This window comes from Camelus dromedarius, chromosome 6, assembly GCF_036321535.1.
Source record: "Camelus dromedarius isolate mCamDro1 chromosome 6, mCamDro1.pat, whole genome shotgun sequence".
Classification (NCBI taxonomy): domain Eukaryota; kingdom Metazoa; phylum Chordata; class Mammalia; order Artiodactyla; family Camelidae; genus Camelus; species Camelus dromedarius.
Genome location: NC_087441.1, coordinates 47,703,399 through 47,718,613, shown reverse-complemented (window position 1 = coordinate 47,718,613; position 15,215 = coordinate 47,703,399). Strand labels below are relative to the sequence as shown.

At 39.7% G+C, this 15,215-nt stretch overlaps 1 protein-coding gene across 1 annotated transcript in view; it reads right to left on the bottom strand.

The window, feature by feature from the left end:
* PREP (prolyl endopeptidase) overlaps positions 1 to 15,215 on the bottom strand; it is a 118,746-nt gene that overhangs the window by 64,115 nt on the left and 39,416 nt on the right. The window contains exons 7-8 of the mRNA XM_031456092.2: positions 10,422 to 10,527; positions 450 to 641 (exon numbers count right to left, since the gene is read on the bottom strand). Of these exons, the coding sequence (XP_031311952.1) occupies positions 450 to 641; positions 10,422 to 10,527 (298 nt within the window). The remainder of the gene's footprint in view (positions 1 to 449; positions 642 to 10,421; positions 10,528 to 15,215) is intronic.

The following is a 15,215-nucleotide window of genomic DNA, read 5'->3' as shown; positions in this document are numbered from 1 at the left end:
ACAACAGTCTGTTCTCTTTCTGACAAGAGGACCATAAAACCACCTGAATATCTACAATGGGTAAAATGCAAACCACCAAAGGTGATTCCGAAGCAAAAAGCTAAGGATTCTGAAATCCAAATGGTTAAAAAAAATTAAACGTTAGTGATTATTATCAGACAATAACCACACAAAGACAACTGATACTGAAAAAAAAAAAAAAGAAAAAGAAAAAAGACTACTTTTGAAAGTCTGGATTCACACCTCCACGTTTTTTATGAAGACCCTCCCCAGCAATGCACTAACTACAGAGATGTCACACGGTGAAGACTCATTTGCTATCAGACATCTCACGATTAGCGGATGAAGGTTCTTTACTTCGTAACCAGTCACCAGAGGATGACAGATATGCCAGCTTCCCTCCCATACCACAGACAAGGGCACAATTTCCACACAGCGTGTACTCTTACCTAAGACGTCTTTCTCATGCTCAGGAACAAGCACCTTCCACTTGGACTCCTCAGGATCCGTGAAGTCAATGTTGATGAGGCGGTAGTTGGGAGAATGGCGGTTCGTCTTGAATGTGAACACCGTGCCCTCGTTGGTCACGTAGTCGTACTCTCCTTCGAAGTTGTCGATCAGTTTTACCCACTTGAGGATTCCTGGTGAGAGACCAGGGTTTAAAATGGTGTGGCTTGTGTGTAGCGAGGGGATGGCTCTTTTCTGCCCACAGAACACAAAGCAGACATGATATTTTTAAGAGCCAAGGCATGAGAAAGGAGGAGGACAAGTGTGGGTGAATTTTCAGGTTTCCAAAGAACACAAAGCAAGGTTTTCCTGAAAAAACCCGGCAATGAAGGATAGTGAAGAACTCTCTCAGTCCGCCCGTTCACGTAACCTGGTACGTCCTCTTCTACCTGAGCGGGTCTCAAATCTGAGCACGTCTTTCTGCCTCAGCTGCCATCACTGCATTCCAGGTCTCCACCATCTCCCCCCCTGGCCCACGGCAGTGGGGATGACCTCACCCCCTCCTCTCAGGTGACTTTTGGAAACGCCTGCAAACATTACGGTTGTCACAACTTGGAAAGTTGAGAGGAGGGCTACTACCAGCACCTAGGGGGCAGAGGCCAGAGGTGCAGCTTCAACGCACAGGACAGCCCCTTCTACGAAGAACCAGGAGCCCGAATGCCAAAAGTGCGCGGCTGAGAAACCCTGGTCTGCAGCACCGTCCTGCCTGGTCTTCCCACTGCCGCTCTCGACCTTCCTGGCAGCAGCCACCACAACGGCTTAATACCCTACATTGGCCCATGATGGTTCCCTTCCTAGACATTTCCCCATTGCTCTCTGAATAAAATCCAGATGCTCTCCCATGGTCTCCATGGTCCTGCCCGCTACAGTCCTGCCCACTTAGCCAACCTCAGATGTTCCAACTCTTGCCTTGCTCCCCATCCTCTGGTATCACTTGCCTTTGTTAGGGTCCATAAGACATGTTTCAGGGCCCTGTCGCAGGCCGGTTCCTCTGCCTGGCCCACTCCCAAATGGCAGGACACCTCTTTCTGGCACTCAGATTGTTTCTTCTCAGCACTTCTCTCAAGGTATGTACAAGTGACCCTTGAACAACATGGGTCTGACCTGCATGGGTTCACTTATACTCAGGTTTTTTTCAACAGCAAATACTGCATGATCTGCGGTTGGTTGAATCCATAGACGCAGAGAGACCATGTACCCAGGGGGCCGACTACAAGCTACACACAGATTTTTGACTGTGTGGAGGGTCGCTCTAACCCCTACGTTGTTCAAGGGTCAACTGTACTTATTTGCTTATTTATAATTTGTCATTTTTATTCACTGTTTGATACTCAGCACCCAAATCGAGTGGCAGGTACTTCAAAGATGCAAAATAAAATTGGTGTTGAATGCAAGGAGGAACACTTGCTAGTCCTTTCATCCTAAGAACCAGTCTGGAGATGGTCATCACTAAAAGAAATCTTAAATGTGTTCACCATCATCGTCATTTTAAATGGCTCCTAAGTGCCACTTTAAATGTTTAAAAAAACCCATTGGGAAGACATCTGGTTCATAATGTATGAGACATAAATATTCAGAGGAAACCTCAAAAATTTTATAAACAAAAGAGCTCTATGACTTTTCAGTTACTCAAAGGCAATGCCAGATCTCAGCTATTCTCCAATTAACCTCCTACTTCCAATTTCACTGTGAAATTGCTACACTAATTTGGATAGTTCATTTATATTCCTGGTGACTTTACATTCATTATCTCATTCATCTCCACGGCATAATATTTTTATATAATTTGTTGTTGAACTAAATTAATCAGGGAAAATATAATCCCACAGTGGAGAGTTTCTCAGCTGGACATAACTGGATTAAACCCCTACCTCCACCACCATCTAGTTGTGTGGCCTTGGGCAATCTCTCTCTCCCTTGCTAACAAGCCTCACTTTCTCAAAATGCAGGTGAGGAAGAGTAAGCAAATGCAAAAACTGTTCTAAAGTGACTACTAATACCTTCCCTACAACAAAAACTCAACATGTATTATTTTAAAATAAACTATTGGAATTAAAACTAATAAGACAGGCAGTTTAAAAAAATCTATAGCTTTCCTACATGCTAGCAATACCAGTCAGAAAACATGGGGGGGGGTACCTCATTTACATTAGAAGCAAAATGAATGAAATACTTAGGAATTGTACTTAACACGAAACGTGGACTCTCTATGAGGAAAGCTCTAAAATTTTTCTAAGGAATCTTAACCGCAACAATAAACAAAACCTGAATAACCAGCAACACATACATACGTGTTTGCTAACAGAATGAGGGACTTCTGGGCTATGATGCTCTGATAAGCCCCCTCCCCTCTGAAGGCAACGATCATCCTGATCCGACGGTAACCACTTCCTTATTCTGTTCTTTTTTGCCTTAACATGCATCCACAGACACTGCAGTCTAATTCTGCCTCGTTTTTGAACTTCTAATGTTACTATTTTAATAGTAAAATCACTAATTTTATCACTAGTACTTATTTTACTTCAAAATTCATGTGCTGCTTCTTATTTTTATACTGTCTTTTGATATTCCACTTTTTGGGTTGTTGGCAATCCCACTCTGACACACAAACTGATTTTCTAACAACTCCCTGCCTCTCACAGAAGCCCTCCTCCCCTGTTGGTCTGACTTTTAACACTCAGATGACTTTGCTAAACTTCAGACAACTTGTTTGTTTCAAGCTTCTTGAATGTTTGTCTCCCCCATTCCTCTCCACCCCCACCAGGCATGAACATGAAGTCAAACGGTCCCGGCTCCCTAGAAACAAGAGGTCACCTGCCTTGCACTGCCGAGATGGCTGCATGAACAATTTAAGTGTCTGATAAACCCTGAGCCTCCTTTTGTGGTTCTAGGTTAGCATGTAGTGTAGACTGATTTCTTATGCAAGAGAAAAGCCAATTTTCTCTAATGACATGAAAGAATTTAAATGAAGACATGACAGGTGCTGAAAATTTCATCAATCTAAAATGATTAAACTTTCAGCAAAAAAGGAAACAGCCAACATACAGGTTAGTGAAAGTCTAGATGAGGCACAGGATGAGCTGCTGTTTCCTTACAAAGGTCAGTATATCAGCATCACTCATCTTCCCCCCACCCCCCCAAACCCTTCATACATGCTGTAACATGTGCAAAGACCACTTCAGGCCCATGTGAAGGATGGTGCCACTCAAGCAGAAAGGTGTTAACAACCACAAAGATTTTAGACATTTATAGTTCTTTCACCTAACAATTGCTTTCCAAGGATGCTATTTAAAAACCTCTCATATAATTGTAAACTTATTTAGAATCGAGCCAAACAGTCAGTGTCTCTTCTGTTGCTGATTATTCTATAAAATAGAGATTAAAGTATCTGACCTTCTACAGAAAAATGAAAGAACCAAAAAGAAAAGGCAACAAACAAGAGAAAGACAAAAGAGAGGAGTGAGAGGGAGTTTAGAGTTTTCAAACTCCAGCAAGGTCACAGCACTGCTGATAAGCCCTGACGCTGCGCACTGGCCATCCGGTGGCTACTGCCCAGCCAGCGGGGGGCACGCCTGGGCAGGGACAGGCTGTCATCACCGCTATCACCCAACTGGCACGAAGTAGGGGCATCGATACACGTCTGCTCCATAACTAAATATAACACTTACACTATCCTACATTTTAGACTGAACCTTAACATACATTTCTTGATAATGTAAAGACAACAGAAGCAACCAAATTTAATAGAAGTTAGCAGTCTCTTCCACTCTCCCAATAAGAATATTTAGAAATATAATATACTAAGTTAAATATGTATAAAAATACATTAAAAATTATCATTTATACTTTTAGGGTATAAATTAAGTTTTCATGTAAAATTGTAAAAGTCCACCTATTTGAGAGAAAAAGGACAACTCTGAGGCCTGATGCTCAACTGTAATGTAGAAAATATGTGAAAATTACTCTAAATTTAGTCTACGTTAAGCAACTTTATGTAGTCATAATAGGAGTATTTTCAACAAACTCAGGAAACAAAGAATGTATACATACTTTGAAAGAAACCATAGTCTTGATTAAGAAAAGCACAAAAAATATAACTAAAAATCCAGACAAATCATTTCTTGCAAGGTTCAGGATGATTAATTTCAACTAATCTGCGGGCATGAATCACATTAAGAGTCACAGGAGTCAAGACTCAGCTGTCTTTTCCACTGCAGAACTAATAAAATGTCATGCCTGCCTGGCATCCTAAGTGATACCGTGGTACCTCTTCACTTCATTACACAAAGAACAGAAAAAGAGAAGCAGAAATGTTCTGCTCATACAATACACAGGACTGGAGAAACACGATCTGTACTTTTCCACTATTCTTGGGGTTTAATAAAGGACAAAAATTTACCTGAAAAAAGTTAGGAGGCCAAAAGGGTAAAGATTCAAAACACTCATACGTAAATTAACAGTTACAGATGGAGGACGGTTCTCCAGCAGGGCCACCTGGGCGCAGGATCCCTAAAGGGGCAAGTGAAGTCACTTGAGACAAGCTGGTGCCCAACTACTCTGAGTCTGTGCTACAGAACTGGTATTCTGACCCTTAACACTTTAACACGTTGATTGCCTACTGTGGGTTGGGTGTGTTTCTGGTGGGGCCCCAATTCACACTTCACCTCAGTGTCACACAATGACAATATATGTGCTTATAACTAATCTGTCTGTTTTTCCAGTATAATTGGAATTGTTTTAGAAAACAATTCCTTATTTTCAATTTTCAACCTCTTTATCATTTTATTTCTTCTTGGAATGTTATTATTCTGCATGGAACAAATTCTGCATAACTGGATGAAGGAAAGCGTTACCCGTATCTGGGTGACGGAGCCCCTGAGGAAACACAACTGTCACCCAGATTTGGGTGACATGGTGATCAATGTGTTAAAATGGTAAAGAAGCCTTTATTCAAGATTTCTGCAATTAAGGAGAGAGAGCAGGCTGAACCTGAATATGAAAAGACAGCTGGAAACTTATAGCCAATGTGCAGAATGAGGGGGTCGGAGGATCGAAAATTACTAAGAGAAGACATGAGAGTAGGGGGGTTCTTGTTAAACTGACCTAACTGGATTCTTGGTGAGGGCCGGTCCAGGTTATCAGGTATCACCCGGGTGACAGGATCAGTGCCGGCTCTACTCAGTGCAGGTGAAGGGAGTCAGGGAAGTGACCTGTCCAGGAAGGTGAGGGCAGGGGCAGCTACAGCATCAGCCGCAGCTCCTGCTGAAAGGCCCACGGTTTGCAAGGAATGTGCTCGTGTTAGACGTCAGTAAAAATACTGCAGGTGTAAATAGTGGAGATGAGGTTCTCCAGAGAGAGGCAAAGGGAAACCAGAGAGAGCTCCTGCTCGGGGGCCTGCACGGAGGGAGGAGGCAGGTCAGCGAGTCAGCAAAGGGAATATCAAATACATGGGACAAATGTAAGTCACAAAGGAATCCAGTTTCAGAGAGAACTCTTTAACTCTGAAGAGTCTTAAGATTTTTTTCCACCCTGGATTTATATGTAGTTTTGTTTTCCCTGTCTTTTTCTATAATTTTAAACAACCATTGGCCACTTTCTTGTGCTTCTCATTTCAAATGCATGTAGACAAAAGGCTTTCCTGGGAGACAAAGACGACAAAAATGGTAAAAAAAAAAAAAAAAAAAAAAAAAAAGAGCTTCCTGAGTGAAATTACTAGTTCTCCAGACAGGGAATTTTGTGGTGCCCCAATAAATAAATAATTAACTTTTAGGAAAATATTGACAAATCTCCCTGCCTTGAAGGTAAAAATGATCAAAATTTTAACAGAAAGGCTTGAGGTTATCAAAAAGGTTATCAATTTCAGCAATATAACATTAACAGTTTTGTAACACTGCATTTAGTCTTCAGTCACCAGCTTTTCAGGTTTAACTCACCTAATATTTCAGTTAACTAACACATATAGCATTTAAGTTATATACTAATTATTCTCCCCTTCAGTTTAAAAAGAGTAACAAAAATGGGGGAGCAGTAAGGAAACAGCAAGAAAAAGATCCTGGGTGGCAGCCAGGGTCACCAACTGGACACGTGCACCTTAGATTTTTTTCAATTGTCAACCTGCAAAATTAGAATCGTGTCCCGTGAGAGGCACAGCTCTTCATGTTTTCTCCTCTTTTCTGACTGTGAACTGGGTTTTACAGAAGACATGTCAATATCAAGATCTATGTTTAGAGCAGCTCTGATACTAAAGATAAAAACTTTCTTCAATCTATTTTAACCTGCTACCTCAAACCATTGTGTGGTGGTTCTGAATATTCTCCTTTCAGTCAAATAACAAAGGGAAAAAGAAAGAAGGCATACCTGAGAACTCCCCCTATGCCAGGAACCCTGCTAAGCCCTTTGCTATGTGTTTCGTCATTCCTCACGAAGCAGGTATCACTGCCTCGTTTGCAGTTGTGGAAACAGTAAGAGAGAAAGGATAACTTTCCCAGGGTTACCAGTTATTTAGTGATAGAGCTCAGATTAAAATTCAAATCTGATTTAAAGGTCTTAAGGTTACTGTCTCAATATATCCAACCGTAATTTAATAAGAACTATTTAAAAAATTTCAATGATCACTATCTCAATCTGCTATGTCTCTCCAATTTCACACCAAATGTACTTAGTATCGTCAACAGTTAAACTCACACACAGTACTCGTTTTTTAATCAGTCATAATCACATCATTAACTTATAATGGTCTAGCAATCAATTAAAAAACAAAAAAAACCCAAAGACCTCTCTAAGCTTGACCTACACAATTAACTTTTGAACCCCAGGGTGGAAACTGATACCCAGGTCATCTTCTTAATACTGGCCAATCACTGCAACTGCTGAGAGCTTTTAGAATCCCAGGACTGCCATTCAAAAGAACTCTTCTAAGGTTTATGTTAGCCACAAATTTAATGTTAGTAAAGCAGTAATTAAAAAAAGATGGCAGGCCCAGTGCTACACCCAGAATTTAGCAGCTTTCTCTGGAGAACATGCTCCAAACTGATCCCAATCCATTCGTATGGAACTCGACAGCTTAAAATCCACCAATCTTAAGTCACTTACATTCTGCTTTCTAGTCTACAGGAGATTATGTACCCTTCTAGGTTACTCAATGAATTCCACACAGGGTCAGTTTAATAATCTCTTTAAAAAATGACATTAGGTTAGTATTCTAAAACTCGTTTGCTCTATCCCTTCCCATGTGGTTTTCCAGGAGTTCGCTGTGATGGTCTTTTTGACAGGTCCACTTGTCTAGGTTGATGTCCTGAGTTAATTAATCAAACAGTAACAAGGTGTTAACTGTGAAGGTAGTTTAAAGATATGATTAAAGACCATAATTAGTTGGCTTTAAATAAAAAAACACTCTTCTAGGACAAGCTGGGTGGGGCTGACTCAATCAGTTGAAAAGCCTTCCAGCAGAGCGAGGTTTCCCTGAATAAGAAACTCCACTTGTGGACAGCAGCTTCATCCTGTGCCTGAGAATTCCAGCCTGCCCTTCCAGACAGCCTGCCCTACTGACTCCAGACCCACCCAGCAGGCCCCACAATCATGGAAGGCAATTCCTGGCAACGTATCACCTACTACACATCTTCCACTGGTTCTGCTTCTCTGGTTAAACCCTAACAGACACATTCACAAGCCATCAATATTCCACAAACATAAAATACCTAGAAGTAACTTTAGTAAGAAATACGTGGTTCCTACATAACTCAGACATAGTCACAAACAAATTTATAAGTTTACACACAGTCCTTAGTCAAACATACAGCTGGATTTTTGTTCAAATCGTGACAGGAAAATCTTAAAAGTCCCCTTGGAAGAATAAAAAAAAGAGAGAACAATTTGGAAAAATAATGACTGTTAACATTTACCAAGTGCTTACTCGGTGCTAGGCTCTTCACCTAAGCTGCACAAAAACCATCTAGGACGCAAAGACAATGGTCCTGTAAGTCAATGAAAGACCAAGTTAGAAAGGCAGGCCAGGACCTGACTTATTTTGTAAAAAACATCTTCTAATCTGAATGCATCACAGCCCCGCAGGATTCCTTAGATTCCCTTCTTTCTTCCTCATGTTCGTTCATGGCTGCAACGTCCAGCATTCCATTTGAGGGCTGAGTGAACCTCTGCACTGCCTTCCTTCTGAAGTCCCAATCCCTCATCCCTAATTGCTCACCAATGCTGAAAAAGTCGGGGAGGGGGAGGTAGTGGGGAAAAAAAGACAAGGACCAAGAGCTGAGGAAGAAAACAGAGGGTCCCTGGAGTGCTGCTGGCACCTGTGAGGTCTCATTCCAAGTATTACTGTCTATTATTAAGTGGACACAGCACTTCTGTACATGAACACGTGCATAAAATGTCCTTCTCTGCATCTGCAGTACGTTGAGCTGAGGAAGAAAACAGAGGGTCCCTGGAGTGCTGCTGGCACCTGTGAGGTCTCATTCCAAGTATTACTGTCTATTATTAAGTGGACACAGCACTTCTGTACATGAACACGTGCATAAAATGTCCTTCTCTGCATCTGCAGTACGTTAAGCAATGTGTGTACCTTTTAATAACAAGCCTGCCTAACAATTTATAAAGATTTTTTTGGAGGAATAACTAGAAAGTGACAGTGGTACTCTCTGGAGGAAGGACACTGTGACTGGAACTTAATGGACTGGAGAAAGACCGAGTCCCTTCCACCACCCAGACTCACACAGGAACGCCGCGCAGGGTAACAGCGGTCACGGCTGTTGGGCTCTTTCAGGTTTGACTTTCAAAGCTCAGTTCTATGCAGACCTACACCTGTAACTCAAGTGGGTAACTCCTGGGTGGTGGTTTAGTCGTGTCAAGAGAATGTGGAAACGGATGCGGCTGATGCAACTTTTTTTTGAGATCAAAATGGTTGTATCTCTTTTTTTTTCCCACCCCCCCAAACAGGAAAAAAAAAACTGTAGCTTTATTCAATGGATATATATATATAATGTTGGAATAAAGGTTGTTGGCTTCGCCCTGCTGTATGTGCGAACAGTGTCCTATAACAGCCAAGAATGTCAGGATGTGACCCTTGCTCAGAGAAGTTTAAAAATGATGCAGTGCCCAATCAGTAACAAAAAAGTATATATTTTCTGATCATACATAATACAGATTAGATACTAATAGCAAGGTAATCTAATCGATAATCAGAAGCACACTCAGTACTGTGTATTTTGAAAATGTGCATCAACTATCTCTAAAATACATTTATTTTACATTAACCAGAACATGGTGTAATCAGTTTAGTGTCCTTCTGTGGGTGCGAGCCTATCTCTGATAGAGCTTTTGGGTCTGGGGATTTTCAGCACAGTCAGTCAGGCAGCTGAAGAGCTTTAATGCTTGATGATGGTGCTGGTATGATATAAATGTTGGAAGAAAACAACATTTAAAATGAGCCATCTCCAGAATGTGTAACTGGCTGGTCCTATGTTTACTGTCTTTACGCATAAGGTTTTAGGAAGCAAAACCAGGCTGATGCTGCACATGTGGTTCAGTACTGAGGAGCTGTCTTATTAACTAGGTGTGTCCGATCTCTTTCCTGTGACAGCTTACACCACATCTAGACAGTCATGCTTTCCAGACCAAGGGCCAGCTTCTCCTGAACACTCTGCATCTGCAGCACAGGCAAGATACTTTCACACTCATAAGAACGCAAAAAATATGGCTAACCCCAAGCTATAGAGAAAATGTAATTTCATTCCATTTTTTTTTTTTCATTTCTATGGAATAACATCAAGAAAAGAAAATCACATGAACTGAGATGATGTGGTTAAACGCAAGAAGGTTTCCTGGGAAATGAATTAGAAGACCAACATAATTGCTTTTTAATGGAGCTTCCTGGAATAATTATCCATGTTTGGAAGATAGCTTACCAGTGATGCCGTTGGATTCCTGCTGGAGGTCACAGTACCAGAGTCGGTTTACTGGGTCACATCCCTCCCTTATTGACAGCAAGACATAGCGACCATCGTCGGATAACTGTGGAGGAACCAGAAACAGCACGAGGGCTGAGCAGAATTTATTTTTTGTGAGAACACTGTTAAATATTCAGTAAAAAATAGATTCACCACAAAGGTAGTATCTTAACCTGAAACTTATGATTGGATAAGAAAGTGATCAGAAAAATAGATAAACATTAATTTTAACTTACTTCACTGTTAATCACAGTTTATTTTAACATGACATCGTGAAATATTTAAGTTGAAAATATCAGTATATATGACTGAATGTCATGACTCAATGTGATTTTTAAAGTCTATTCTTATAGTCAATAATATGGTAATAAATTTGTAAGGTTACTGGACTTGTCATGGTGATCATTTTGTAAAGTACTTGATTGCTGGATCACTATGTAGTATGCCTGAAACTAACATAATATTGTATGTCAACTATACTTAAATTTTTAAAAAGTTTAAAAGAAAAAAGTCTATTCTTTAACTGAGAAATACATGCAATCTGTCACTCTGAAAAAAAATCCCTAAGTTTGAAGTTCTATCATACTTTACACATTTTAAAAGCTGTTCTAAGTGAAGAATTAGCAAAATGGGCTTGGATTCACAACAGTTCATTAGTGGTTCACACTGGTCACATGAGCAAGTTTCTACTGAACAACTCTTTAAGTGTGTCTTTAGTCCCCTCTACCACAAGGCAGCAGAGATGAAAAGCCTATGCTTCATGGGTTTCTTTTATAATATTAAACAGGAGAATACAGGTAGCAAAAAGAACCTCAGCAAAAAACTGTAATTCAACAATATATTATGGTCTTGAGTTGTCAAAACTGATATAAGTGGTATCAGATTATATATCCTTTTGCAACTATTTTTTCATTCAATATAAATTTGAAAATTAATCCATGTTGATATAGTTATATACACACATGAATACATATACATATATATATATATACACACACACACACACACACACACACACACACACATACATATACTTGCTTCATCTGTTTTAACTGTTGTACAACATGCCAATCTAGGAATGTATCACAACGAACTGATCCATTTTTCCTCTCAATAAGCATTTTGGTTACTTCCATTTTCTTCCACTGTATTTTAGCTCCTATTACAAGCAACACTTTAGAAAAATTGCTCAACATGTTTGTTTGTGGTCTCATTTACGTGTTTCCTGGGGTATAGAAGTTAAACTGCCCAGTGGTACAATACGCACGTACTCTACTTTACTAGAAGTTGCCAATTTATTTTCCTAAGTGGTTGTACCAACTTGACACTCATATAGCAGTGTATGACAGTTTCTATTTTTCTACATCCTACTCTGATGGCGAATTTTGTGTGTCAACTTGACTAGGCCACAGTACCCAGATATTTGGTCAAACATTATTCCAGATGTTTCTGTGGAGGTATTTTTTTGGACGAGGTTTACATTTAAATTGGTGGACTCTGAATAAGGCTGATTACCTTCCACAATGTGGGTGAGCCTCAACCAATCAGTTGAAGGCCTTCATACAAAAAGCCTGACCTCCCCTAGCCAGAAGGAACTCTGCAAGCAGATGGCCTTTGGACTCAAACTGAAACTCTTCCCTGGGTTTCCAGCCTGCCAGTCTACCCTGTAGATTTCAGACTTGTCAAGCCTCCACAATTACATCACCCAATTTCTTAAAATCAATTTCTCTCTATATAAGTATACTATATATACATGTATATCCTATTGGTCCTGTTTCCCTGGAGAACCCTGACTAATGCACTAAACAACACTGCTATTCTTTCATTTACTCATTTAGTAAATATATGCCAAGCAGCTATTATGTGTGAGACATTTTCCTAAAGCTAAATCAGAGAATAAATCATGGGGGGAAAATGACATTCTAGTGCAGCAGACATGCACATAGATATAGAGTAACATAGTATATTATAAGATGGTAAATGCTGTACAGAACATGAACAGGTCTGGGTAAGGGAGGCAGGCTGTGTGGGGAGGGACTGTAGTTTTAAACATGGCAGTCACGGTATAGGCTTCATAAGAAGGTGTCTTTCCACTGTATTCTGACTTGCATTGTTTCAGATGAGAAGGCATTCCTCCCTTTGTGTAATGTGTATTTTCTTATCTGGCTCTACTTTTAAGGTTTTCTTATTATCATTGGTTTTCTGTGAACCGATTACAGTGGGCTTTGCTGTGGTAGCCTGCTTTAGATTGGCTGAGCTTCTTGAAACTGTGAGTTTGTTCACTCATAACATTTTTGGCCATTTTTTCCCTTACGTAATTTTTGTGTCCCTACATCCTTACCCTAGGACTTCAAATACATAATGTTAGATCACTTGGTACTGTTCTAAAGTTCAGTGAGACTGTGTTCATTTTTGTTTCAGTTTTTTTCTCTTTGTGGTTTAGTTTCAATCATGCTGTCTTCAAATTCACTGATATTTTCTTCAATAGTAACTGAACTGCTTTTAAACTCACGGAGAGACCTTTTGGATTCAGATAGTTTCTTTTTCTTTTAACTCTTTTTTTTATTGAGTTATAGTCATTTTACAATGTTGTGTCAAATTCCAGTGTAGAGCACAATTTTTCAGTTACACACGAACATACATATATTCATTGTTCACCTCTAGAAGAATATTTGGTTGTTTTTATATTTTCTATGTCTTTGTTCATTTACATTAACGTTTTCTAAAATCCTTTAAAAACTATTTTTAAAACTGCTTTCAAAAAGTCCATGCCTGCTAATTCTACTACCTGTCATTTCTAGATCTCTTTTACTGACTAATTTTTCTCCTGGATAAAAGCCATATTTTTCTGCTTCTTTACATATCTAGTACTTTTTAAAACTGGATTTTGAACATTTTGAATGCTACCTGAATTTTTTTTTCCTTTGGTCTTTCTTTAAAAAGTTTTGAGACAGTTAACTTGTTGGTAGGTCAGCTTCATCCATTTAAGGCTTACTTTCAAACTCTGCTGCAGAAGACCTCCAGCCCTGCTGTTAAAGCATGGATGGCCTTTCTGGGGCCTCTGCTGGATACCCTGGGTGTGCACAAAGTCTTTCCACTTTAACCAGTCAGAATGTTAAAGTCTCCCAGACTTGCTAAATCTCTGGTATCCGTCAGCTTACAAGTCCCTGGTAGCTGCTCTTAGCCTGAATCATGGAGTCTCGTCCTGTGTGTGCACTGCTTAGTAGTGATGAGATGCAGGGTGATGCCAAGGCAGATTTCTGGGGCTCTTAGTAGGTGGCTCCCCGCTTTCGGTACTATGCTTGCAAATTCCACTCTCTTCAGTCTTCCTGAATTCCAATCTTTGGGTCCTTAGTTCAGTGTGACTGCAATATTCTGGGGGTGCCTCCTCTTTGTGCCAGAGTCCAGAAAATTCCTCCAGGCAGAATGCTGGGGCGATCACAGGACAACATCTCTCCATAGGTCACAGCCCTGTGACACCTGCAGACTAGTACCTGCACACAGATGCAGTGTCTATTTTGTAATAGTTTTCTAGCTGTTTATGGCAGGAGGGCTAGTCCAGTCCTAGTTACACTGTCATGGCCAAAAGCAAAAACTTGTCATTGTGGTTTTTTTTTTTTAAACTCATTTTTAATTCTTTCTTGGATAATTACATTTTTAGGGTATATTATTGTGTATGCTTACAATACACTGATGCACGGATTAAGAATGTAATATAGGACTAATTAAAAAGCTAATGTTTATGATTAGCAAAAAAACGTAAGAATGATGTATTTCCTTTTGCCTTATTACATAGTAGGATATTTTAGGGTTTTACTTACTAGCAGCATCAAGTTTTTAGATGTGGAGGCATTAGATTCCAGCTCTCAGAAATGTCCATCCACTTTCTTTCTGCAGGTTTGTTTTGGTAAACCACCTCTTTGTCAATCAGGTTTTCTGTATTTATAAATTAATCACAAAGGCTATGTGTGTCTAAAATATGCCATGTTTTTAAGCACTTGGCAGCACACTGGATGTTATAAGTTAAATCTCTTTCTCAGGAAAAACGACTTTGAAGCACAGAGGCAACTTGTACTCGTGAAACAAGTGGGATTCCAAGTAAGTTACAGTTTTATAAAAGATTCTAGAAAAGTCCTGTTTAACTTGGCTGTTCTTTCTTAGCGACATTTTTCTGAGTTCTGAAGTAGTCTCCTTCCCCCAAAACGAATCAAGTTCTGCTGGATGAGTTTGCATCACAAACTACACGTAATACTGAATAATTTAGGTGCGCTCTCTTCATCTTTTTCAAGGCTCCCTACAGTCTTTACAAAGATTGTCAAAAGGTATTGAAGAAACTGTATATACATTTATGATTTCCACTAATTCTTTTCTCCATTCTCATCCTCAGTGTATTTCCAAATTAACTGTTGTTATGTTTTAGGTCCGTCTCTTGAAAACGAACATCTGTCTTGACTGAGTTTAAAACTTCCATCTGAGAATTTGCATTTTGTTTTTATCAGTTGTTACTGCTTCCATGCCTTAATTTTAAACATTCTAGTCTCCCTACTTTCCCCTCCTCCTTTCCTCTTTACACTGTATGAATATAAATTCCTTATTATAAACGTTTCTCCTTCACTGACTGCTTTGGGAGTTACTCTATTTCTAGGCTTTTGTACATTTTCCTTAAGCTTCTCATATACGTAGCTAATAAACTATTTTCTAGAAATTGAGTTCCACTTGATTTTTAAACTGTCTTACATCAAGAATATCATT